Genomic DNA, 23,332 nt, shown 5'->3' on the forward strand with positions numbered 1-23,332 from the left:
TCGTTGCAATTTCGAATGTTTTTTTTTTCTTCTGGTCACAGGAAAACAGGTAGCCCCGAATAATCAAGAGCCTTGAGGTAAGGTACTCGTTAAGACATGGACATTCAAATAATAAATGAATCGGTTGGTGATGGTCATTTGGCGTCTTTTAAACGGTCCAGACAGTCTGCTGGATGCATGTCCAGAGGCGCCGGTATAGCAGACAAAAGAGGATGGTGGCAAAGGGGCAAGGAACTGCACTGAGAGCTGTTGGTTATGCTGCACTGCCAAATATTCATGTCTATTGAAGAAGTAAGCTCAGACAGGATGAATAACATAATGGATATTATTAATGGGATGGAGAATCAATTTCCACTCTGAACTTCATATGTCCGTTATGATCCATCAGCGGAAGACAGAGTTGGTAATTTCTCCCTGTAGCTGTAATATATACTGTATATACACAGAAGGGGATTTCAGGAGGCCTGCCTTTGCTAAATGCAGCCCTCTTGGTAACCTGCTACCTGTTGGGTAGTTCACTATATTAACCTAGTTTGTCATTGATCCTTAATTTGACCGAGGTTGGTCCAAATTAGACTCTATACGGGCTTGACCTGCACTGAAATATCAGTATGTCCGTAGGAAACACCTGACAGATTCTCCTCCTCTCACCCTCCTGGTTTTTACATCTTCGACCGGTGTTACATATACAGTACACTGTAAATATTAACTTACATTGCATATATAAGATACAGAAATCTACCTAGGATATTTCTGCCATCGTTAGATAGTGTCTGAACTGCTGCAAATGATTGTGACCTCTTCTTAAAAAGGATGTTAGGACCAGCATGATGACAACACATCGTATTCTGCACCAGGTCCAGTCTGTCTATTATCATTCATATTTCAGCTTTTTGCCACATAAGCTCAAATCAGTTCAAGGTTTCTCACATCTTCACAGATGCACCTGAATGTGCAGTGCAATCACAGCCATTGTGCAGCTCTCGACACCAAAATCAAGGATATAAAGAAATGCAAATGCCTGCGGCTGGTTTTGATTGAGCATACCGTACTCTTTCCTGAAACATAGCCGCCAAAACAGCACCGGCACGTGACACTTTAAAAGCATCAGCATCTCAAACCCATTTCTATGTTCCTGCCAAAGAGTCGTCTGATGTGACAGAAATGAAATGAAAAGCTGGGATGAAATGATAGAGTCGTGGCAGGGTGAGCAAAGTTTAAGGAAATTATTTTTGCACCTGCAGCATGGCATCAACCTATCCCATTTGGCTTTGACCTCAATTTTCTGCCCCAAAGGCAGACAGATACAGTGGCACACTGGACAAGGCTGGACATGCACTGCGCAATTATGTGAATGCATAAAGCAGCAACAAGTCAGAGCGCTTCAAAACAGAGGGATGGTGACAGTAACACTTTCACCACAGCCCCAGAACTGAACCAAGACATTTTTGTTGTGATTCTACTTTGAAAAACAAAGTGAAATAATTGATCACATCCAAAATAGATTACAAAAGTTACATTTATTTGACTGTTTTCATTATAAAGTACCAATATTGTCTTCTCTCGTACTCCTTTTATTTGAACTTTATCTCTTGTGCGCGAGCTAGATTGTGAGCAAGCTAGAGAAATCCGGAAAGTAATAAAGCCTGTCAGCTTTAGTCCAGACTCTCATAATATGGTACCAGCGTTATGCTCTGAAAGCAATGAAAGGGAAAATCACAAACATCTGACACAACAGAGCCTTGAATAATTCACATAAAGGATACATTATGTGAATCCACATTAACGCATAAATAGTCCTAGAACACCGATACGAGAATAAGTGATTGATTTTTAATCAAATAATATCAAAGCTTGACTGCCTTATTTAAACATATATTTTAATTATTTTGCACATTGAGGACACCTAAAATGAGACAAATGTTGAGATTTAAACTAAAGGTATTCATCCTCAAGATATGGAGTTTATTAGGTTTTCTTGGAATGGCCTTTTTTTATATTATTATTATTTTTCTATTCCCTTCTCTTCATGGAATGGCCTGACTTGCATGGTGGGGGCAGCAGAGAATGGTTTTCATACACATGAAATGTTTTGGTAAAAAAAAGAAATAAAATATTCCTTCTTGATTAAATTAACATTCAGGGGCTTTTCAGCGAAGCCTGGCATGACCAGCAGTTAACAGTAACTAATCTTGATAAACTACAATCAAAGTAGTTTTTCTGGGTGTTTATGTTGCGCTTGTGGCTCTTTTCTTCCGGTGCTGCAGCTCTATGTTTTAGATTTTGGGATCATGCAGTAATTCCTATACTCCTGGCTATCGTGCCGAATATCTAAGCTATCTTTCGATAAAAAGGCATGCCCTGCTAATAAATGCAAACACAGCGATAATATAGAGATAAAAGAGCCTCATCTTGTTCTACTGCATGTTGAACATCTATTAAACGGGCCTGACACCCTCTGCTCACGCTGTTAGGGATTCTGGTGAGTCAGGTGCTTCCAGTCAGAACCGATGCTTATCTGGGGGAGCAGTGTGTGCTTGCACATGCTACCAGGTGTGAAGGTAGATAAGGACAAAGTTGAGACAACTTCCTTCAGCATCCGTCTCCTCCCTCCCTGTAGCTTACAGTTCGCTGCCCTCAAGTCTAAAACATCCTAAAATTGAGTGTGTAAAAAGCAGATCTCGTGTTGGGTGAAGTGTAGCGCTATAAAACGGGCCATTCCCAGAGGATGCTGCTGAAATACTTTGTACACATTTACCTTCAACATGCTCATTGGGTACTGCCGTTTATCAAGTCTCTATAAATGAAACGTAAAGATGTAATCATTATGATATCACAATATATTATTAGATCATCAAAATGTGGAGGGTTAATAGAAGAAGGCGTTTCCATTCCATGTCTTTCTGCTCAGGACTAGTTTGCATCTGTCTCATTAGGAAACATATGGTTTCTTTTTCTCATGGGTTAATGAGAAATGCTCTTCATTTGTGTCTCATTTGTTCTCTTTTTTGCTCCCTCACTTGTCTTTGAGCTTCTGTCCCTTCATTCATTTTAGATTTTCCCCTTTGTGCCCAGGTCTTTGTATATACATTATTGTGTTAAATTCATTGTTTGCTTTATTTTTCTTCATATACTTCCATGTTCATCTCATGCTCATAAGAAAAGCACCAAAGACATGCGTATTGTGCTGAGCATCTCCTTGGTCCCTCTTATCAGTCGCCCCACAGACTGGGCTTGAATATAATGATTTTGTTTCTTCTGCCTCTTTTTATCTGTTTATCAGTCTACCATCCTGCCTCATTTTGCAATTCATATTTTATGTTTCTCTAGCTGCCCCTTCCGTTCCTGCTCACAATTCTAAGATGAGCTTCCGTACATCCTGCTCCCGTCCCCGACTGAATCCCCGTGAAGGTGAGGTGAGCTTCACCCACATGGAGATTCTCAGTAGCTTGTGTTTGTTTCCAGCTCATTGCTGCTGGTGTCCTCCATGGAAGGCCAGACATTTAGAAACAGTTCCAGTAATGGCACGTTTAAAAGTCTGGCTGACTCTTTTCAAGTGAGACTGACACTGAATGGTTCAATTTATCATGTCTGTCTAGGCTCAGTCATCCCGGCCATTGTAAATGTCACAATGAGCAAAAAAGTTAGATCGAAGAGGTTTCACCTCTCAGCAAAGAGGCTTCTTCAGTTCTGAGATGCTGGTAGAGAGTTTAGATACTGATACGGAAACGCAGACCGCCCAGGAGTATTAGCATTTCCTCTCTCTCTCTCTCTCTCTCACACACACACATAAAGGTCAGCCACTCCCCAGGGCTCCTCTGTGTGTAACCGTGATCAACAAGCTGAACCTTATTGCCGCCACATGCTTTGCCTCCTCTTCTTTTTATTTCATTTTTATTCATTCATTCATTCCCCCTGTCTGCATACCTCACATCAGCATCATCAGTCTGTCTTCACTAAATGGCAAAGCATCATTTACCTTTGATGGTTCACATTGACAAACAGATATATTTTTAATCTGATCAATCTTGCTGAATGTCACAGAGACTTTTTATCAAGCAGGGAGAAGGTCAGTGTGTTTGTTCCATATAAATACAGCACTAATGCCTTTTCCGAGCTGCAGTTCTGCCAGAAAACGTAGAGCAGAGTGAGCATAGCTGATATTTGTGATACATAACCAATATTGAGACAGCTGTGGTGTCAGATTTGGTTCTCCGGTTTCCTCCCACCGTCAAAAACCTGCAATTTAGGTGAATTGATCACTTCAAATTCCGTAGGTGTGATTGTGTGCGTGAGTGGTTGTCTGTCTATGTGTGGCCACACGTCCAAGATGTATCATGTAACCCCATCCCTGGCCCGTAAACTGGGATAGGCTCCAGCATAGTTTCTGCAAACTGGTTTGTTAATTGGAGAGACAGGAATCTTTGCAACGATGAGGAAACCTGACAGACATTAGTCAAAATATTTTGTTCTATTTCTCCTTTTTATATTATTTTTTAAACCTTGTTTTTTTTAAACAACTGCAGTCTGCCTGATGCCTCCTTTAAAAAAGTCTTTTTTTATGTAAATAATTCCTGCATCATTAGTCTCCCTTCAACAAGCCCAAATAAAGGCAAATGAGATCTTACTGAATCTAAAACAACCAGAGCTCAATGTCAACACACATTCATTACAAGTGAACCCAAACACTCAACAACATGCACAACATTTCCGTTACTGTTCGCAATTACAAGTTAATGTTCAAAACCATTTATATATAAAATGTGTTTTCCTATCAGATTTAGAGTCAGGAAGTAAAGCATGATGCCACGTTATGCATCCAACCCCCACATCAAACTCTCCTAACAATTACAAAGACTTCTCATTTAAAGAGATTGTAAACATCCAATGAATGCATGTGCGTATAATCGGCTTCCAGTGACCAATAGGTCAGCAGTTCGAATCCCAGCTCTGACTGTCCACATGTTGAGGTGTCCTTGGGTAAGACAGTGGGACTGGCAGCGCCTTGCATGGCAGCAGTCGCCCACTGGAGTGTGAATGTGTGAATGTGAGGCTTAATGCAAAGCGTTTGGGCACAGCGGAGACGTAAAAGGTGCTGTACCTGTACAGGTGCATTCCATTTACCATTTAATAATAAGAAGGAAGTGGTGATGCTAAGATTTAAGTATGAGATGAGCTGAGAAAAAGTGTGAAGTCAAGTGTTTACAGCCACGACCCTGGACAGGATAGATGGTCACAGATGATGAATGAATGGATGGTGGATTGATTTTACTAGGTTTTCACCTCCATTCCATTAACAGAGATGACAAAACATGTACATTTCTAAAATACCTTTGAAACGATAACACCATAAAAATGTAATTATGTACTTACGCTGATTCATGAGAGGAGAAGGGTTAAATGACAACACGTTTTTCAAAGTGGTGTGAAGGGCGAGGAACGCGGAGGGATGGATGAAGCGGCTCAACAGAAGGGAGAGTGTTTTTCTGTCACTTCAGAATTTGTTGGCCAGAGGCTCGAAACAAGAATGCTTAGAGATGTTTAGAGCAACGTAAGGGTGAATGAGTAGAGACTAATGGTGCACATTAGCCTAATGCTTTTTCTGTGGTCATATAGTGGGGCTGATACTGACTTGGTTGAGACACAGATTACCATGTTTCTGGCAGGGCCCCATATCGATCCATACTAAACTTTGAATCAAATATTTCCTGGCTGACTCACATTCTCACCGCTTGTGCGGTAGCGCTCCATGCCGAGGGGCTATACTTGTACTATCCTGTTATAACCCTGAAATGAAACAAACGTATGTATAGTACTTTATAAAGTTAACATTTGGCTCTGATTCACGAAATCAGTTCAGGGAATAAAGACAGATGGTGACAAAAACAGTGAAAAATCAAAGAAAGGGAAAATAATCGGGAAGAAAATAATTTTTTTACTTTCCCCATTAGGAAACCAAGCTACTGCAAATGTGCTGAACATTCACAGCAAGGCAAGGAATTTTATGAGCAGTTGGTGCTTTGTGCATTTTAGAGAGCAGCAAAACGTCTCTCGGTATATGGTGCATGAAGTAGCGCAGTCAAACAGCCTTGTTCTATGAAGATAGTTTCATCACAGCAGTCAGGTCAAACAAATAGGTAATCGAAACGAGTGCTTTTTTAACTTACCGGTAGTCTATTTTACGGCATTCCCATCACAGCATAGCACTGTAGTTTGCATTTTATTATTTCTCTTTACCTTTTGTTTTTACATGTTGCACGATTGCCCCGAAAAACATTCCTAGTCTGTGAGCCCTCATTGACAATGGCAATAAACTCATTCTGAGAAATATAAGATGAGCTATTATTTATATTTATCAGGTGCTATAGTTTAGCGTCTGTCCTTGTGTGATTGCTGCTCATCAATATTCTGTAGCGTTACAGGAGCGAGGAAAGAGATGGATGAAGCGCAGGAGGGAGGAAGAATGAAAAGGTACATGAAGGGACAGTTCATAGAGCGAAGGGAGAGGCGTGACAGCAGGAAGCATTAGTGGAAGAGAGGGGCAACCAAAGGTTGAATGAATAAAAGAGAAGCAGCAGAGAACATGAGCGAAGGAGACTGAATATAGAGTCGCAACCAAGAGGAACACTGACAGATAGGAAAAGGGAAAAGAAGCTACAGAGTGTTACGTCTGGGAACGGAGGGAGCGCCATGAAACAATGCATCCTTTGTTGTTATTGGAGTCAGAGAAAATGACAGGAAGGCAGCAGTGCACCATGGGAGTTCTGAGGTATTTAACTGGAAATGAGAAAAGGCAGGCTAAGAAGCAGGTTCAATCTGAGCAGCACTCAGTGAAAGGACTCGATGTTAAGAATCAACTTTCCAATGTCTCACTAAGAGCTACTGTGTGAAACAGGAAATCTTTAGTTTGATGCAATGAAACCTCCTTTAAAATCACATACGCACACACACACACACACACACACACACACACACACACACAGAGACGCACACTCAGTCTGCTATTTTGGGATAATACCTGAACAACTGTTGGATGGCTGATGAAGATATTTTTATCACCCTCAGTGAAGTGCATTAACTTGCACATCATCAGCTGCTGGATACATTCTAAGACTGACAGACATACTTGCTAAACATCAGTTATTGTCACCGTTACATTATTTGGATGTTTGACATGACTTAAGCATAGCCTCATGCTAACCCCCTCTATATATTATATTACTGTGTAAAGTATTGTCGTTGTTTTAGTCAGCAACAGGCTTTAATTAAAATTACAGTACTTCCCTACTGAAAGCACAAACCTTCATGGGTTAAACACTACAGACACAAGACATGGGGTTACGCCCCTCACTAAAGAGGCCCCATGGACTACTACTATATCTAAACGTGTATGTTAATGCATGAATGTTAATTGATTGCTGATAATGTTTCATAATATTGGAGTATTTTTTAAAAACATCTTGTTTTTCAGATTTGATATTGCATGCCGGTACAAAGTTAGCGGAGCAGCAGCTAACCTTTAAGCGAAATCATAATTTGGACTCTCTGTATGTTCTGTTCATGTGACTCAAGTTGCTTCAGCATTCACTTTCCTGTTTTAAAACGATTTCACTGCTATTATTTAATATTAAACCACATTTTGTTTTTTTGACGAGACTAATCTTTCCAGGAACAAACGTTCCTGGAACAGAATTCCTCAGCTGGGTTGAGAGAAATCATTTGCATGAGTATTCTTTCACACTGCATGCGTTCGCTGCTCTCCTGGGTGAAAGTCGTACTCGTGACCTTCCTCTTGGGATCTATTGGCTTTGTAAAGTGCTGCATGTTGTGTAGTTGCTCTCATCATCTCACCTATTTAGTGGCTGTGTTTAGGGGATATTCTTTGTCTGGCTGAGATGCTCGAGTCCAGACGGCGAATAATAATGGAATGCTGAGGTAATTATTTAACGTGGCACATGCGGATACATTTTTATATGGGCTTGGGTTAGCAAAGGGAGGTGGCCCTGTCTGAGGGAAACTAACATGCTGATGTGGTGTGCCGTGAAATGAAGTGTGACATCTCCATTATGTGGTCTGGCGGGCACCGCTTTCCAAGCCTAATAAGGCATCATGAAGGCAGGGCAACTTTTGCTTTTGCAGTGTCATCCACCGTTCTGTTATTATTGATTTATTCATATTTGACTACCAAATACAGATAAGCCTAATAATAATGAATTTAAAAATATATTTTGCTACCGCAAGCCAGAAAAACACGAGTATCCTAAGCAGCTTGTAATTCACGAATGAAGAAAGGGCTGCGGATAATTTTACACATGAAGGTTCACATTGTGCACCTGATCTCAGGTTAAAGAAAACACATCAAGGGATTGGCACAGGATCAGAGACATTAGACTAATAAACTCTCAATAAAACAAGACTCTCTTTTAACACTCGTCTGTGTTTAATGAGAGCTTTAGTTTAATATGACCCCAGTTTGAGGAAAAAGAAAACTGTGAATTCAGGCCACAAAGAGTAGATAAGACTAATCGTATTGCTTCTGAACTTTGATTCCGATCTTTCGTATAAAAGGCTAAAGCATTTCCTGTTTCCTGTTTGGCACCATATTGGTTCAAATCCAAGAATGACAACCAGTGGGAAGCAATGCTTAATGAGCAACAGGAGCTGTGGTATTTAGACAGCATGGGAAATCTGTTTCAACATTCTGTTTTATGAGCGTTTGATGGGAATTCGGGTTGCAGTCTCACGCATGTCCATTCTGTCGGACCAGTATGGTCTCATTCTCAGGGCATTGAATAGCAACAGCGTGCCCATGGGCCAAAACAAACTACTGGGAGTCTACTAACCTGGGATGAGTTAATGAGAATGTTTCCTGCTGCCCATTGAGTGTATGACAAACCATACTTTAACCACGTCCTTCCATAGTGACTAATAATAATCTCATCACTTGTGGATTCTTGCTTTCCGACAGAATAAATGCTGAAGTAATGTATTAGTCTTAAATACCTGTTGTGTAGGATTTAAGAGTTGATAAGTAATATAAGATCAATAATTACTACCATCAAGGTGTCTTTGAGTTGGTTGGTTTGTTGGATAACTTAACCCCCCCCCCCCCCCCCCCCAAAAAAAAGAAAAAAAACCATGGCCACGTTTCAGGGGCCTGTCTAAATGCCTGGTTGTTACAAATTCACTTTAATTATAGTTACGGCATTAGTATTATTCCAGATTAGGCTAAATTGAGCCTCTTAAAATCAACATGTTGTTTTTCCCTGAGTGGCTAAATGATGAGCTTCAGAGATGTTTTTTGGTTCTATTATTGGCTACTTTACTGCAGGGTGGGACGGGAGGCTTTCAGTTGCTTGTGAGGGAACGACGTACACAGGTTCAGTCTGCTGAACCGCCGCCCTCAGCAATAGGCTCCGTTCACGCCTTCTAAATCGCTGTGACTTAATTACACCATCAGTGATTTAGTTACCAACTGCGAGTGTGCCAACAAACCCTGGTGATAGCCTCAGTGAACAGACTGCTCTGGGGGGCTAAACGCGCACAAATAAGATAAGGAGGAGAGATTGGGGGGAAAGAAAGAAGCAGCTTTTGAGGGAACTGATTAGTGAAGGAATGGATTAAGAGAATTTCACATCCAACCAAATACATGAGCTGCATACTGACTCGCACTGCGTGGCCTGAAGTGTAGATCTATAATAGCAATTAAAATATTCAGTCTTCTGACTGAAAGGGTGACCCCGCCCACCTCGCCATACTCCTCGCCGCCATCCTAACCTGCAGTCTGATACAGCGACGGCGTCGACTTTAATGCATTTTGGCTCCTCATTCTCTCCACTTCATCCTCTTAGCCATCCACAGAGTCCTGTCACAGGGATGAACAACACAGCTGTTACAACACACACACACACACTTTCTTCCTGCGGCTTCTGGTATCACAGTGGGATCTTTCTTCAAGCTTTATCTCTCTCTGCACAGCAGCCATTCTCTGCCAAGTTTCTCCAGTGCTGCTTCATTCTTCTTCAAATAGCATCGGAGTTATGTCAAGACAAATGGCTGCCTAATGAACTCCCAATAAAAGACATCACACAGTCTGTTAATCTGACCTCCGCCGTGCCTTTGCTGACCTCCCCTCTCACGTCTTTGTGTTCAGCCTGCAATGCCGTCAGACATCCTGTCAGAATGTGAATGGCTTCCGTTCATCTCGTGCGTACAGCTGTGCCCCCCAGTACGCTTATTGTGCGACCCCCCCCCTCCCCATTCTGTCAGCTAAATGCCCTGTCTGTTGTAACACACCCACTGGTTTGTTCTTTTCCTGCTATCTACAAGTTATTGTATTCAGAAAACTGCTAATTCCATCAGCGACGTTTGGGAGAAGCTCAATGCTAATCATAATGCATGCGGCGTTCTCATTCCCCATTTTGACGATCAAACAGGAGGGACATGCAAGACACCAAATTAGAGTGACGTGTGTATTCTATGTGACTTTAGCAAATCTGTTTCAAAGTCTGATCCTACATTTTCCACTAAATGCATGGCCTGTCATGACGTGGGCTGATATTTGCATTTACATTTACCTTTTAAAACTAATTCAGACAATATTACTTCCATACTTTATATTAAATGTTTAGCACCACAGACTTGCAATGAAACTACCATGTTTTGATGGGGTTTGTTTTTTAGTACACTGGCCTCCGAATTTCTGAGGCTGACTCGTAAAGTAGGTCTTGATTCATGAATCAATGGCTGATGGTGAAAAATGGCGACAAAGGCCTAAATAAATCTGACTCAGACCCGAGTGTCTTCAAAGGGCATTCAAGTTGCATCGCTTCATGAAAAAGTGGCCAAATCACAAGCCTGTTATTGGATGTGTGGCAGGCAGCTGCTGTTAAATTCTGTGAAGGATGAACTGATCAATACGTTGCCTCCCAGGAGGAGATGTGATTAGACTAACCTGCTGCTACTCTCACCATCTTTTCCATCAGCACAGGAAAATACTGAAAGACACTTGCTGTAAGCACACAAACCTGGATGCATGCACAGATTACACTTGGTTGGACACACACACTCACACACACTTCCTGTATACACGGTCGAGAAAATTGGATGTTTGAGCTCTGCTCCAAAGAGCACTCAGTGAAAGTCGAGCAGTGACTCAGCAGCACCAAGGCACAGTGAGGGAGAGACAGCAGGAGGGTTCAAGCTGGTGAGGATGAGAATGAGAACAATGATGAATTGATTACAGAGGAGTCAATGAGTGAAGATGATGATGATACAGCTACACATCCTTTTAATGATGCAACAAGCCTGGAATGACCCCCCCCCCCCCCCCCGCGCGCTTCTCTGATCTCTTGATTTTCTGTGACATCAGAAGAAGTAAAATCATTGATATGTATGTAATTGAAATTCAGAGTACAGTTTGTACAGTGAACGACATCCTAAAAGGTCTTACGATAAAGTGTGTGTGTGTGTGAAAGGGGGGTTCTGCACCTTAATCCCAGATGAAGATGTCAAATGTCACAAGGCAATCAGAAAACACATCAACCATCAATGTGCTGCTTGGTGGAGGTCTGCGCTCGCCATTGACCTTCTTCTCCTTCAGTCACACCTTCTATTCTTTATTTCATTTTGCTTGGATTCAGGCTCCCTTCCTGTCCAACTGTCTTTTACATTATGTCCTCTTTAGACATCACGACATTTTTTCCATCCTGCCGAAAATTCTAAAATGTTGAATTCAACTGGTAATTCCACGTTTCAGCTGAAATGGTTTCTGATATCACAATTTTCTCCACAGATAGAATACAAATGGAAATGCTGTCATTCACTGTAACCTTTTCCTTCATAGAGAGACAATTCATTCATTAAATGACATTTATTGTGCATGAAATATTTCAGTGTCAGCCTGGCATTTAAACACGTACCAACGGCCAGGGTCTCAAAACCTAAACCCCACCCAATGCTCACCGCTCATCTGTCAGCAGAACATTGTCACAGATCCGAATGGAGAGCTGGAGCAGTTATTGAAACAAGTACCCCTGAAGAACCCCTCAAGGAAATGCCCATCAAGGAGGGAGAGTTGGAGCAACGAGAGGAGAAAACTCCAAGCACTGGAAGGATAACAGAGCGAGGTTGAGGGACACAATCAGCAGAACAAGAAGAAGAACTTCACAAGCATCGTGAGGAACTGCAGAGGGGTCGCCACGAAAAGTTCAACACTGAGCTGAAGACAGAAAAGGAGGAATATTGGCTCCAACCAGAAGAGTGCTTCTACACAGCTTGACAAGGGCAGGAATGGCAGTGTGGTCACTATATTTATTACTGAAGACTTATTATTGGCACATCCAAGTTGGGAAATGACAATAACTTGCTCCATTCTATTCTAGTGACAGCAGGGTGACATCCCACAAGTGCAAAACATATTCATACAGGACACGTTAAGAGTTGAGCTACAGGTATATTGCTTCTCCTCGAAGAAATAGACAAGATGAAAGATGAACCCCTGAGGCGTCAAACTGAGATGAGGAATGAGCTCGGAGAAAAGTATAGGAATGATGTCATCGACTTTAGGCTTCAGGTCGAAAGTTTGCGGCAAAAGCTTGGCATGAATATCAGGAAGCATGTGGAGACAGTCTAAAATAGCCTCACTGCAACACAAAGTGTGAAAGCTGAGGAGGTCTTGCAACAAACAAACAAAAACAAAAAAACTCAGAGAAGGAGAGAAATTTGGAGACAGAGCTGAAGGATCTGAAAACTCAGCTCAGAGTCCAAATAAGGCCCAACTATAAGCTTTCAAGGAAGCTTCGGGGTGAGAGAGGCTCGGAAAAAGAACGAAAGCCAGGAGGAGCCGAACATCTCCAAAGAGGATCCTCCTGAAACTCCTTCACTGTTAGGAGGAAGGACTCCTTCCAGACTTATGACTGTAAAGTCAAATCATTCTAGTCACTCACATGTACCTGATTTGGTGCATTTCTCTTCTGTCTTAAGTTCACACTTTTTGTGTTGTTATCTCTGTTTCCTCACAATTTATAGAACCTTTTTCTTCAAATTCTTGATTCAAAATGTACATTTTTTTTAGGGCTAGTTAGTGTAAAAAAAAAAAAAGGATGTCACAGAAATTCCAGATAATTGTCATTAACTAATATAATTATATAGAATAATGTGGAGACCCTCAAGTGTGTCTCCGGCATTATTTAAAGTCTGCTCCTCTATAGCAGTAAATCCCAACTCACTTGCTCATTTTCTCACTCACTGTTGTTTCAAAGGATCACCATGTTGAAGGTCAGTGGCAAGTGAGATGGCCACGAAGCCCCTAAATCATAGTTTGTGAGGCGGGCGGGGACAGAAGTTGTGATTATTGGATCAGCACCGCTTCATTAAATCTCCACAGAACACAGTCTGCCAGTAACGCCTGTGGACAGAGGGGCGGAGGGCGGGAGAGAAAATAGAAAACTGAGAATAGGATGGACAACTACCAGGAGAGGAAGACGAGGGGGACAGAGACAAAGCAAATGTACGGATGAATGAATGAATGTATGGGAGGAGAGAGAGAGAGAGAGAGAGAGAGAGAGAGAGAGAGAGTACATCTGAGCATGTGAGCGTGACTGAATGACAAAATGGAACGGTGGGATAGAATACCCTGATGCAGGGATCAGCAAGAAGGGAGACAACGTATGAAGAGCGATGGCCGCCAGCTTCCTGTTCATGCTGGCTTATTGCATTTCCCCCAGAAGCTCCAGCTGTGTTGGCAGCGCCATTGACTGTTAATTTACAGCCATCCAGGAGTTCCGTCCATCTGGCTGTGCTGGAAATTGTCTTTATAATTTCGTTCTATTAATTCAACCATAACACTGTAATAAATAAAAGATCTCATCCACAGATTTCCTATTTGCATGCTCTGGTGATTGACTAACCGATTCTTGCTTCTTGTTTTAACCACTAGCCTGAATTAATAAAGAAATGACGCCATCTGTTGGCTCGACTGGGCATCACATCTTTAAGCAAGTAGCATTCTTTGCTTTCAGAGAGGAAAATATTTTCTTGGACTGACTTCTTTAATAAAAAAAGAACATAATCTATTTACACGACTGTGTGGATAGGCAGGTGGTTTTTGTATTTATTTGTACAGGGACAGTGTGCAATTTAACATCGTCCATAGAGGAGAGATGCATTGTACCAAGGTATATAGCAAGATGCTAATTTCTACCTGTAGTCCCTGGACAGGTTGATATCACAGTTACACAGATATGTTCAGATTAGACATTCCTAGAGGCTCAGCTTGTAATTCCCTAAACCTGTTCAACCACATTACCTGCAGACACTACATCAAGCACACAACAGTTTAGGAACAATGTTTGACGAACGTCAGCAACAATATTAACAGTTAATATATCTGTCATCTGTAAATGTTTATCATTTTCTGTCATCGTCATGGGGCTGGAGTTCACGGTTATTCTGCGAGTTAGATAAGGGTGATATCTTGTTGGCAACCTCATGGTGACAATAAGTCAACAGCTTGTTCTTTGCAACTTTCTTATTGTAAAGAATAAACAAACAAGATATAGAATATTAATTATTATATTCTGTATATTTATGTAAGAATGTACCTCGAGACTTTTTCTTTCGTTCACTTGTAAATTTTTATTACTTTTTTTTTTTATTCATAACAGCAAGAACCAAATATAGCAATGCAGGCCCCGTGAAAAAATGTATCAAGAACAGTATTTCTTAATGACATGCATCAGTCAAAGCTGGCACAGCACACCACAGGTTATATTAACTACCTTCATGGCTTCAGTTATTACATGACGTAGTTAATAAAACCCCAGGAAACACATTCCTACCAGCTTCGAACACCTTAATTTCCCACCTCTCTTTCTGCTCTGGTTTCCTCTCACACATTTGGTTCTGATGAGATTATATTTTATGGCTTAAGACTGCGACAATCCATAGTTTTCTCTGCAGTGGCTTTTCAGAGGAGGTGGCATGCATGCAGATATGACACATCCTTACAGGGGGCGAGGAGCAATAGAAACAAGCAGAAACAAAGGGCAGCAGAAGACAGAATACATCATAGTAGCACTACAGGCAGAGAAAACAAACAACAAATGAAAAAAAAGTTCAGTTTACGTTACATTATAAATGTAAGCATGCGTGCTAGTAGGAGATGACAAAATGTTGATGACTTAACAACCTAACTAACATTTCCCTCTGTAATTATTTTAAAATTCTGCCAGATGTTGAACTACATCAATCTGGGGTCAGTTTCATCTACTAGAAGCACAGCTTACATTAACATAAAGAACATACTTATAGCGGTGGTGTTTGTGTTGCATGTATTTGAACTCTCCAAGTGGTAAAACCTTTGTGAGTATATTTTCAGGAATCTTTTTTTTTTAATAAACCACTATTCTATTTTTAGATTTTTATATATATTTTATTCCATTACATTGATAGAATATTGTATGCTGTAAATACATATTTCTGTGTAACATGTTTACTTATTCATTATTACTGTTGTGATGTTCTTTTCTTTTTCTATGTATTTCCTGTAACATGCATTCCTCTCTGAGTAAAGACACAGGACGTGTTGTGATTGGTTGGGCCTGGGAGGGCGTGGCCATGACACACAGACCTGCTAGTACAGGCGGGTTAGGGTACCAGACAAACCCAGTCAGGCCCTTACACTGGAGGGTCTGGCGGACGCCTCCTCCGGAAGGTTACCTGGCAAACTACAAGCTGCTGACAAAAAAAGAAGAGCGACACTCTGCCTATTTTGGGGTCGGAGAGTGAGAACTCAGTGACCTTTTGATGCAAGCAATTTTGTTCAGCCTTTCAATATTTATTTTTTGTTATCCTAGCAAAATTCCGTATCATTATAGACATTTTGTTTTTATTCAAAATAAGATCTCAATATACACGATTCTCTCTTTTTTTTGTCTATGTACAGAAGTGCAAAAAAGTCAAACCTTTATCACCTTTGTTGCCTTGAGATCCCCCCCCTGCTGTTTCCAGTTGGGTGGTAAGAGATGAGTGGGCAGACTCAGTTCCACACTCACCACGTTCACCTGACCCCCGCCAGCAACAGCCCCCCGATACGTTTTCAAATATGCAGCTTTTGTCCAACATGGCCCAATTTCCAGGGAGAGTAAAAATATTAACACAATAGTTACAATTTGAAATGGATACAGTAGAAAATAACATATTTACTCTAAACATCTAAGAACTAGATTTTTTATAATATTCCTTTTTTTATAGGACTAGTTACAAACCTTACAGTCATTAAAATATTACTAGGTTATTGGCAACGGTTGCCACAGTGACAACTTAGCATCTCTGGTAACTGTTTTTTTCATCACTCATATAAAACATCTTTGTTTAAAGAACAAAAAAAGACGAGATAAATGAACAATATGCATAACGTAGAAAACCTTGAGTTTACAGTCATACTAAAATTAACATTACAGTACATGGAATCTCAAGACACTATGCATGGGAAAGACACAAACACACACTTTCACCTAATATTATAATAAGATAAATACTGTATAGTAAGCAAAACTTAAAATCAGAAAATGTCATTCAAACAAAATAAAGCAGTCCTCATCTAAATAAAACCACAAGTTAAGAAAACACTGTCCGTGTGTGTGTGTGTGTGTGTGAGTGTGTGTGTGTGTGTGGTACGGATTAGGCAACTGGATGGTTCAGAATGGCATGTTGCATTGTGCTGACCCGGTGGTACATTCTAAGGCTTTGGATGAGCAATACAATCGTTTATATCCTCAATACGTTCCCTGTACTATCCACTAATTAAATACGCCTGAAGAACCAGTACAACAAACACAAAGAGTTCTGCAGATCTCCTCTTTATACTTCTTCTTTTTCTGGGCTCGTTAGTGCCGCCAACACATTTCACAAATCTGTCCCATCAGTCTCTTACAATGCTGAGTAACTGCTTAGACACAAATGACTTTGGCTGAACTGAAGAGAAATTCTCAGGTAGACGTATTGAACAATTAGTCTTAAACGTGTCAGACTATATATATGGTCTATATACACAAAACATTTTGACGATCTGCCTTAAATTATGTTTAAACAGAAAACCGAATCATGTCCATCACCTGCTGGACCTTTTGTCTCCTATCACAGCAGCTTGGAAATCGACTGATCACCCTGTTGACTCACCGCTACATGGAGAGTCTTTGTGTAAGACCTCTCCCACTCATCCAACATTTCGCTTTAAGAAAAGATTGAATGATCATGGAGAGACACTGCTGTCACCCTGACTAGACACCGACGACAAAGTCCACAGTTTAAAGAAACTGCTCATTCAGTCGATTGAAATAAAGCATTTAATTTGATGAAGGTAATCTAATCAGCAAAGGTGCTTAAGGGACTCGCAGGTACGACACGAGAGAAAAGAGGCGCATTAAAGGGAATCGTCAGCTTTGACACATTATAACACTGCTTGCTTATCATTCATGTGTTTTGAGATGTATGGCACTTCACAAGAGAGCAAAGGTAGGCTACGAATGTTTGACACTTCACAGACATACAGGTACTACTTTGCCTCCGAGTACAATGTAATTTCCCTTTTTATTGGTTTAAACAATGTAAAACCACAAAACAAAAATCTTTGTCGAAACAAATGAACACATTTAGGTGAAACACCAACGCCAGAAAAACAAAAACAAATATATAAGTCTGGATTCTTGCTCAACTGAAGCAACAATCCAGAGGATTGGGTTGTTTTTTTTATGACTACTACACACATTTATTAACATTCAAAGTGTGTCTGGTGAATAAAGGTAAGTTGCCTGTACCCAGTGAAAGGCAGTCCTAATGCAGATGACGTTATCCTCCATTGCGTAATAGTGTGCTCGGTGAATAATTCTAACAAACTGTGTGTCCGATGACAACATGCAGATCTGTTCTAAGCCAGGTGAAATCGGATTCTCAGTTTTACTTTTGATGTTACAGGCATGAAGGGCGCATCCCTACTCTTGGACAAGACACCAGATGGCTCCATGTTCCATCTGAAAAAAAGGTTTCCGAGACACAGCAAATCATTATGAAGGTAGAAGGTGCAACAAAGCTCACATTAGACATTCCGTCTAATGTGTAACGGGTCCCGAACTCATGTACAGTACCTGCTTTTATGATTGAGACTTCTACATCTGGGCCAAATACTTGTGACTAGTCAGATGGTCTGCAGATATTATTGGAATCTGATTGATGGGAAGAAAATCAAAAGAGAGAGCGAGAGAATGAAAGTTTAAGGCAGCAAGAAACCGATGGAAGAATAAACATGATAAGTAAATCTTGTGCACATTTTTACGCATTTAATTAAATCACATGTGAGAATTATACGCTAAAAAAAAAACCCCACTGAAAGTCAAAGCTGATAGCCAATGTGAAGAGCACGAGAGAGATGGATCGAGGGGTAGGGGAGAGCAAACCTGATTGGCTGCTGCAGTTGCAAAGGGAACACTTGTGACAGATGTGGTGGCTGCAGACACAGTGGCTGGAGTAGCACCATGCATCATGGGTACTTGGGGGGGGGGGGGGGGGGGGGGGAGGAAAAAACAGTTGAACTAGAGAGAAGATTTTAAATTGATCTGTAAGTATCTCTGAATAAAGCTGAGAAACATGAAAGCGTCGGTTAAAGCAGTTTTTAAACAGCTCAACATGAAACCTATTTGCAAGTTATCTCCACACGACTATATGTATAATAAAGTGCGTCATACATCAGAGCACTCAGGATGGAAATTAAATGAAACAGGGGAGTTCATACTGCAACAAGCATTGGGTGGCCGAGAACTGAGGCAAAGCAAGCTTTGTTACAGAGTATAATGAGAAACATCCGTTTCCAATTGAAACTAAACACAATTAAATGCAGAATCAAAAATGTACAATTCCCATGTTTCTGCCCACACGGATGAAATTACACACCACCATTTAGAGTTCATGTCAAAATCTGAACTCACAAAACAGAGAATGAGCTCGCGTTCCGCTCTGAGTTAAATGTGACATGAGTAAGGAAAGCTGGCACCTACCAACACTTGTTGCAGGCGTCATGCACAATATCGAGCCTGCCCATCATGCATTGCAACATGGAGTGGAGTGAATAGGGGGGCGGGGGGGGGGGGGTGAGAAATGAAAACAACTCATTACAAATGTAATAACATAGGTATAAGATAGTCAAACATATTGGATTTAACCTGGGTAAGTACAAACTGGTGTGAGCACACATATTGCACATCATAGGGAGCAAAGCTATAAAAGCTCATTCGTGAAAGTCTTCAGAGCTCGCCAGCCCCGCCCCGGTTTATAGTTCAGCTGCCTCTGCTCCGTTAAATCGAAGCAGGGATTTGCCCCCGGTGGTCCTGTCCTGTCAGCAAGGCAACAGCTGTTGGCAACGCAGTGCTTCTTGAATGCCCTGCGTTGAAACCCTCAAACTTTGCCGCAGTGGCGTGATATGAGGATCTGAATGTCTCACCGGAGCCCTTTCAGTTTACGGAAGAGGGGTTAGAAATCCCTTACAATACCAACTAATTGGTATCAGTCTCATGTCTGAGAAGAACAGCTGATGCTATTCCATGTGCACAATCACACACTTCATAAGGGATTTTGCGGCCCTGAGTTTTGACTGATGGGTGGATGGTTCGTGAGCATCACGGCACATCTAAATAAGGCTGAGGTCTCACCTGATGGGAAGAAGGCAGCCTGCTGCTGAAACTGCATGTTGGCCAGTGCCTGTTGGTACTGGAATATGCCAGCATTGAACATAGTGGTGGCACCGTTGGTTTTTTCAAGTGCAGGTCTCTTTGGTAAAGGAGGCAATACAGGAGGGATCCCCTGATGAGGGGGGGGGGGGGCAACACCAAAAAATAAAGGGATGGGAATGAAAAGAAAATCAAAGTAGTGACATTCAGGACAGAGAGAAGAAAGAATTCCATTAGAACATGAAGTCCGCCCCTCCAAGCATCAATTATAAAACACGGCGCTCTCTCTGTCAGAGGAAGACGAGGCAGCAGCACGAGCTGACTGTGACTTACAACAAAACCACCCTAAACAAGTTATCATGTTCATTTTAGAGTAGTGAGTAGTTTTCTGTAACAATATTGATCGTGAGTTTTTGTATGATTTAAACATCAACAGAAACGATGCAGTTAGCGAAGGCAGCAAATAGTACACAATAAGCAGAGTTACGTTTGCTGCAATATGTATTCAACAAGTACACATGCAGTATGGGAAATGGCACACATTCATAACACATGCAGAGTCTAGCAAAACATAGTACACAGTCAATTACTACACTTCCATGCCTGGTAATCACTTTGGAGATTCACTTTAGGTGATGGATTGATCACTGAAAGTTTTACGTTTGAAGTTTTTCATTTTGTGTTCCTAATATTTCACAACATTTTATGATGCAGAACTTATGGCTGCAATCAATTCCATCACCCCTGAGCGTTTCCTGATTATTAAATGTTGACAATATTTTAGAACTACACTACAAACAGCTACGTGCCAGCTAAAAGGTGAAAGGTCATAGTACCAGGTCAAAAGTTGCGTCGAAGGGTCGCTTCAGTGACTTGACAGCCGACTGAGTCTTAATTAGCAGGCAGCGCGCACATGATGGACAATGGGCCAATGGGGTTCAAGCGCATTAACATAAACCAGCAAGCGGCGGTGCATCATGGGGGGGGGGCAGCAGTGCAGTGTGGGTTGGTGAAAGAAAACAAACAAAAACACAAATCATTGGAATGCAATATAGAACAGATTACAAGACTAGGGCATGCACGTTAATGGCTATAGCCACCGGTCATAATTATTGACCGGTAGACTTTAGTTTGGCTGCAATGTGTTCTAGATCAGAGGAGAGGAGGGTTCATGTATTCAGCAGATGAGTTAAAGTAGCTGGATCTGGTCAAATTCTAAGGCTTACCGGTAAATCAAATGTATGAGTGAGCTCGGGTAAATAGAAACCCAGGAAGAGAAGCTGCTGTTCTACCACAGTGCAAAGGAAGCGGAATAACAGTTAAAAGTGAACGGGACCATATCCTTGTACTGTCTTCTTTAAGGCTTCGTCCAAGCCTCTGCATCATTAACACCTCGTACTCTCTGGAATCTGACAGCGCTGGAAGTGAATGGATTCCTGGTAGCTTCACATTTAATGCTTTTCAAGTCTTTAACATTGCATGTTTTTTTTTTCCTCCACAGGATTCTTGTCTAACAACAAAATATTGCACTATTCTGTGATCTATATTCGATACCATTGCTGCATCCCTTTGAAAGACAGCTTGCAATTTCTGAATCTTCAGTCTGTTCAATTTTTCAAATCTTTTTTTGAACCAATTTGTCTGAGGTAAACAAGCTGACTGGTAATTATGCACAGGAGATCCCTCTGGCTCACGCCCTCTCTCATTACACAAACACATGGCCTTGCAATGGTTAAATCCAATTAGCATTCAGGCTTATAGAGCTTGGAGTTGAAAAATATGTATGAAAATTATAAATTCAATTTCTATTGCCTATTAATTGTGCACAGATCGCACAGTGCTTATCTGAGGAGGAATATAGTGCGTCCCTAATGATCGCTGCAAAGCAGAATCTATTTACTCGTCTTCGCTCTCGTCTTTTAAGGGGAAAAGAAACAATAACAATGCTTGCATTGGAGTCCGTCTGGACGGGTACCTACCATGGCTGCAGCAGCCGCAGCCTGGTTGACTTGGTGTTGGGCGGCCTTGATCTTGGCCTGCAGGTGAGCCAGAGGGTGAAAGTACTTGCACTTCTCCCTGGAGCAGCGGCCCTTAATGTAGTCCATGCACACAGTGACCGTGTTGTCGTTGGTGTCGATCATAGTGCTGTCTGCGGGGTGGGCGAAGCGACAGTCAGTCTCCCCACGTGTGCAGTTCCCCCGCTGGTATTCTCGACATACCTGAGGTACAAAAACACGCAAACAAGCTCGTACCTTTGTCTTTAACTGTGGTTACGTGATCATGAGACTTTCATAAACATCAGTAACTCAAACCTGCCCGCATTACGAAGTCACTGTTCCCTTTACTTCACATTTGATGAGGTAATCAGTCCCTTCAGGCATTTCACAACTTGACAATCACTTTACCAGATGAAACCAACCAATCTTAATGGCAGGTTCAGCCATTACTGTTGATTGATCAGCAGAACAGAGCATAACCGGTGTTTACACACTCATCAATCACGCAGCATTTCGCCATCGTTCAAGCGAGCGGTGTTGCTGCTGTTCCCTCCAGGAGACAGAAGGGGGCAGCATCTGCCTGATTGGTTGGAAGGCCGATACCTCAGTGGAGGCTGGGGGGGGGGGTGACGTAATAACCAGCCCACACCTAATCACTTTGACACACACACACAGTGGGTGCACAAGGGAATTATGAGGTCCATTCTTTTCCTGGGATTAAATTTTGTCACTTTTTTGCGCTTTAAGATTCCTGGTCGAGCCATTACTATCTCTGAAATGCATTCCGAGTAAAATGAAATGTAATTTCATGGTACGTTGTACCTCTTATTGAGATAGAACAAGCCATCTGCGCCTGTTTACCGGTTTCGCTGTCTGCATGCACAATGGATCTCATTCGTTGGGAAACAGTTGCCAGGTAAAAAGGCCACCGAAGGCGTCGTCTTACACGGTACCCCCTGCTCCCCCGTCACGAGCGCTCATCACACACAATCACTGATCTGTGTGAGCGATGGGATGAATTTGTATCTCTATTTATGTGCCTTCTCTACCTTTCTGTATACTCATTCATTCACATACTAATGTACAACCTAACATGTACATTCTCACCACTCACTCACTGGTCTTGTTATTTAATTTTATATCTTTATTTTTTTTAGAGAGACTGCCTTGTTGTCAGGCAGATGTTGGAGAAGCTGCTGAAACAGGAAAGGAGGGAGGGAGAGAAAGGAAAATGTAAGAGCCGTAGATGATTAAAGAGAATGGCGAGATGAGGATCGGGGAGACAGAGGGACAGTCATCGGGGATCGTGTGAGTGTGACCAGCATGGAAAGAAGAAAAAAACTGGAGAAAAAAAGGGGAACATTCAGAAAAAGCTATTTAATATTCTCTATGCCACGCTAGAAAGAACGTGCTTAGTCAGTCAAGCAAATACCGTGCCTGTTAATAATATTCACGTGCCCAAGGTAACTTTCTTCCTCTGCCATTTACATCACCATGGTTGTGAAGCAATGAATGACTTTATGCATGCTGGAGAGACAACAGGACGGAGACACAGACGTAGCCCGTAAACAAGCCAGCACGGTGCACCGTCTCCGAAAAAGGCCGAAATGCTAC

General features: G+C 41.6%; 1 protein-coding gene and 1 long non-coding RNA gene across 2 annotated transcripts; one reads left to right on the forward strand and one right to left on the reverse strand.

The window, feature by feature from the left end:
* Positions 1–47: 47 nt before the first annotated feature.
* On the forward strand, positions 48–18,015 carry LOC137914190 (uncharacterized). The gene is made up of 3 exons (XR_011106415.1): positions 48–77; positions 3,331–3,411; positions 17,977–18,015. It is a non-coding gene; the product is annotated as an uncharacterized lncRNA (long non-coding RNA).
* Positions 17,574–21,862, reverse strand: LOC137914189 (muscleblind-like protein 1). Its single transcript, XM_068757794.1, has 6 exons — positions 21,701–21,862; positions 19,704–19,854; positions 19,053–19,088; positions 18,456–18,547; positions 18,147–18,224; positions 17,574–18,032 (listed from the first exon to the last, which is right to left on the reverse strand). Exons 1-5 carry the CDS (start codon positions 21,860–21,862, stop codon positions 18,168–18,170), a joined length of 498 nt encoding a protein of 165 aa, XP_068613895.1. The 3' UTR covers positions 17,574–18,032; positions 18,147–18,167.
* Positions 21,863–23,332: the final 1,470 nt, after the last annotated feature.

Source organism: Brachionichthys hirsutus, unplaced genomic scaffold (assembly GCF_040956055.1).
Source record: "Brachionichthys hirsutus isolate HB-005 unplaced genomic scaffold, CSIRO-AGI_Bhir_v1 contig_955, whole genome shotgun sequence".
Lineage (NCBI taxonomy): Eukaryota > Metazoa > Chordata > Actinopteri > Lophiiformes > Brachionichthyidae > Brachionichthys > Brachionichthys hirsutus.

Excerpts from the sequence above, each read along its gene's own strand:
- LOC137914189 (XM_068757794.1), bottom strand. The coding sequence starts at position 21,862 with ATGATCGACACCAACGACAACACGGTCACTGTGTGCATGGACTACATT. Across the intron at positions 19,089-19,703 it reads GGCTGCCTTCTTCCCATCAG|GCTCGATATTGTGCATGACG; the intron begins GTGAGACCTCAG and ends CATGATGGGCAG. Across the intron at positions 18,548-19,052 it reads GACGCCTGCAACAAGTGTTG|TACCCATGATGCATGGTGCT; the intron begins GTAGGTGCCAGC and ends CCCCCCCCCAAG.